General features: G+C 35.9%; 1 protein-coding gene across 8 annotated transcripts in view; it reads right to left on the bottom strand.

Moving 5' to 3' along the window:
* Positions 1–3,268: 3,268 nt before the first annotated feature.
* NAPEPLD (N-acyl phosphatidylethanolamine phospholipase D) overlaps positions 3,269–3,800 on the bottom strand; it is a 36,523-nt gene continuing 35,991 nt past the window's right edge. For all 8 annotated transcript variants that reach the window (XM_070505862.1, XM_070505882.1, XM_070505886.1 and 5 more), the window contains exon 5: positions 3,269–3,407. In XM_070505862.1, coding sequence (XP_070361963.1) covers positions 3,288–3,407 — 120 coding nt within the window. In that variant the 3' untranslated portion in view covers positions 3,269–3,287. The remainder of the gene's footprint in view (positions 3,408–3,800) is intronic.

Here is a 3,800-nt window from a genome sequence, read left to right as displayed (position 1 = left end):
CATATTTTCTCCCCTTGATACTTTATTCATTTTCATCCATATTTTACTTGTCTAAAATTACAATATATGCAAATTTCTCAGCTGCTGTCTTTCTTAATGGTATTTTTATTCTGTAAGCTACTATAACAACTTAGCGATATATTCTAATTGTCAGGTTTTATAATATTCAAGTTCATAACTGCCACCATGCTTAGCATTAAGTAAATCACTCTGCAGGCACAAGCTTTCCTACTCATGTATTTAAGGCAAAGCTTTAGGAATACTTTAAATTTCATTTGTAAATACATGGATTTTCATAGGAAGTCACAAATCCTCAAACAAAAATACGTGTATTCTCAGGGTTATCCTGATACAGAAATCAAACTTGGGAGAAATATTTTTACAATAGAAAAAGGATTCAGTATTAGGGTGAAAACATGTAAATTCCCAATTGGCTACAGTAGTAATGTACACATGATAGCTATGAATAATATTTTATCAGTGATGCAAACATAAGTATTAATTCTCTGAAAGGCACATTTCTTTATACGTTTTTTTTAACCTGCCTGCTTATTTAATGAAAATATATATTCAAAACGTGCACACATTAAAAACTAGGATTTGGTTTCAATGTGCTTTTAACAGCAGTGTATTCTGAAACTCTTTTCTTTTCCTCTGTTATTAGTTTGAATGAATAAACCCATTTCCTAGAGATCTGAGCGTTCAGTCTGAAATGTCAGAATGCTAGAGAAAAAGGGGAGTCATTTTTAACTACCTAGAAAGAACTGCACCGTGAAAATGCAAGGTGGGTCTTTATCTGCTTAGGTCGTGGCACATGTTGGCTTTTATTAGGGGGGATTTCTCCTAATTGGCGTTTCCCCCTCTTGGACAATGAGGAATGACAGTGTTCCTCAGTTATCATAGGAGAGGGGCAAACCTCAGTAAAATGTCACATACTGGTGTAGATGCCAGCTAATCAAAAAGGAAAATGAAATTGACTTAGAGGATAAGACAGATTAAAAGGTGTGATGACATTTTAAACGGAATGGAGGAAAGAGAATGGATTTGTCCTATTTTTCAAAATTTGTTTTTGCTTTGCACATAAGTGAAAAATAAAATGGGAACCACTCAGCAGAGCGAGAGTCTATAAGGAGAGATGAACCTCGGTGTATTCTTAATGAATAAAACGTCATAGTAGAATGAGTGCTAATAATAAAAAAGCTTGTGAGGAAGCCTAGAAAAATGAGGCAGGCCCCATTAAGTGGAAGTAGAACATAAAGTGCTTAGAGATCCTCATCTAACAGTACATGTGAATACAAAAATAACGTTAAGGCCATTCATGGAGCAGAAATAATTAAGCGAGATGCACTTGCTTCGTGGAGCAGAGGTAAGAGATGAATTTTCAGTTTGGCGTGCAACAGCAAGGAAGGCGACCACAGAACACTGGCTGGTCCCAGGGCAACACTGCCCAGAGCAAATCCACCATAAACCTAACATCCTGATTCACGTCTACTTGCTGAATATTCCTTTGAAGTGAAAACATTTATGCTTGTTCAGTTTTTTTCCTGAAGGTTTATTTTATGGGGAAATTTTTTGTGCTTTAGTGCCCCAAAATCACATACATTCACATTACATATACATTTCCCCTTGACGGATTTGCATCTTTGTTGATAAAAATGCTAAATTTTGATAAAGATCATTTACATTTATTTTGGCTATTACTCTCCAGATTTCCAAAATGAGATAAAGTTGTTACTTCCTAATATATATCCTAATATCGTTTTGTATCCTAATATATATGCCGAAGTCTACAGCAGGAATATTATATTATCAAAAGCATTAGCCTAGTTTCAGCTGTCAAATCTACCTGTCTGTATTAGGCAATGATATCTTAAGAAATCATTTCCTCTTATATTTTCAAAGTGCTTTTCTTTTTAAAAAATCTATTTATTCACATTTTTCGGAGGTAGGTCAAAATTATCCTCTTGTTGCGCATGAGGAAACAGGCACAGTGAGCATAGGTGACTTGTCTCGGGGTACACAAAATCCATGGTGGAGGCAGGATTGAAGTTGAGATGCGTGGCTAACATGGCATGCATCTATGTGTGCTATAGAGCTCTGCCTGGGTAGCATTTGATGCAGAAAACCTATTTTGATTATTTTGCATGAACAAAGTTTGTTTCACTGAGACTGTGGATCAGGAAGACAGAATGAAGATAGAATGGGCCTCTGCTGTACCTCATCAGCCCTCCCACTGAGGAGGGGAGGGTTCAGAACCATCCAGGGACCACAAAAACTCAGGTCAGCTGATTCCCAGAATCACCAACTTTTTTTTTTTTTACCACTAGTGTTCCACACTGGCTTAATAAAAGAATCATGCTTAGGGCCATTTAATATAAAAATAGAAGACATCTGAATCATGTAAAACAAAATATTTATAAATCTTATTGATATATTTCGAGCTAAGAAACTGGAACGTGGAGAGGATAAAATTTAATTCAAAGTGTGTGGTCTATTAACATTTAAGATCTGCATCTATCTTTGTAAAATATCATTTCCTTGCAGCTATATTTGTGCTTAGCAGATCTGACTTTTAGATTAAAACAAGAGACTTTCATAAATCATTTTCTTAGAACAAACTCCCTCTGCTCAGCTCAGGTGTTTTGATTTGGGGGTTGTAGAATATAGTGTTCCCCTCTTTTTAAAAATAAAGTCTTTAAAAGTGGTAACTTAGCCCAAACTCCTAGGTTTTTATGCTTAAAAAAAAATCACTTAACATTTGGCGTATAAGCTAATGCTAATAGAGCGCAAACCGCTATGAGCATGTGAGAGTCAATTTCATCATTTCTCTAATGTGAATATAAGAAATGTTATGTGCAAGCCTCTGAAAAAATCTAGGTAAGCAGACAGCCTTGACTCACCTTATAGAAGCCCCTTAAGAACAGAAATGTCTTTAAAATCAGTTTTTCACAACCTCAAAATTCTACCATTAAAGTGTAATGCTTTAGTAAAAAAAAAATCCCCCTTCCATGCTTATGGCAGAGAATGATTCAGAATCCACATCAGCCAGCTGGGTCCTTACGTGACCCAGCCTGAACTCTTCTTCGTTTATAGGAACTGGCAATCGTGTCAGTGAGCAAGTTATTACACAAAACATAACACACCAACTTGCGGAAGTCCTTTCCAAATGTGAAAAAGCATCATACTCGTCAATTTCTTAGTCTTTTCAAAGATGTATCAGATGATGTCTTTTTCATTATGTATCAGATGATGTCTTTTTCATTAAAAGCTCCTGTGCTCGTATTTATTCAGTTTTCATCAGTGTTAAGGTATCTTGATTCTCCATGCTTCAAGACAAAAAAATCTTCAGTCTTAAGTCCGTATCTTTCTAGAGCCTCACTCAGTTTCAGTGGGGGCTCTAAGTAATGCTGGCAAAGGGCAGAGGGGAAAAAATGGAAAAACATTAGCCAAACGTGCATTTGTGAGAGATTTCAAATAACAGTTCAAACTAAAACAGGCAACACAGGCATTTTTAAAGCAGGCATTTCTTCTTATTGAAGTATTAGCAGATGAGTCGATCATATTTTATAATATACTCATTAAGTGTTCTATCTATCCAAACACCGTGGACATCACATTTGGTGCCAACTTAGATTGAACATCCTTCAATTGCATGAAATCTGACCACTGTGTCACTGCATGAAATTCCGATCTAAATGGAATCAGTCATCTTAAGATGCCCAGCTAGTACAGCATGCGGCTCTTGAATGGACTCAATGCCAAAGATAATATTAGAGAATTAAATGTTAGAAATACGAGAG

The sequence above is a fragment of the Equus asinus genome, chromosome 1 (assembly GCF_041296235.1).
Source record: "Equus asinus isolate D_3611 breed Donkey chromosome 1, EquAss-T2T_v2, whole genome shotgun sequence".
In the NCBI taxonomy this organism is placed as follows: Eukaryota; Metazoa; Chordata; class Mammalia; order Perissodactyla; family Equidae; genus Equus; species Equus asinus.
Note: the sequence above shows the minus strand (reverse complement) of the source record. Positions and strands in the feature narration are given on the sequence as shown.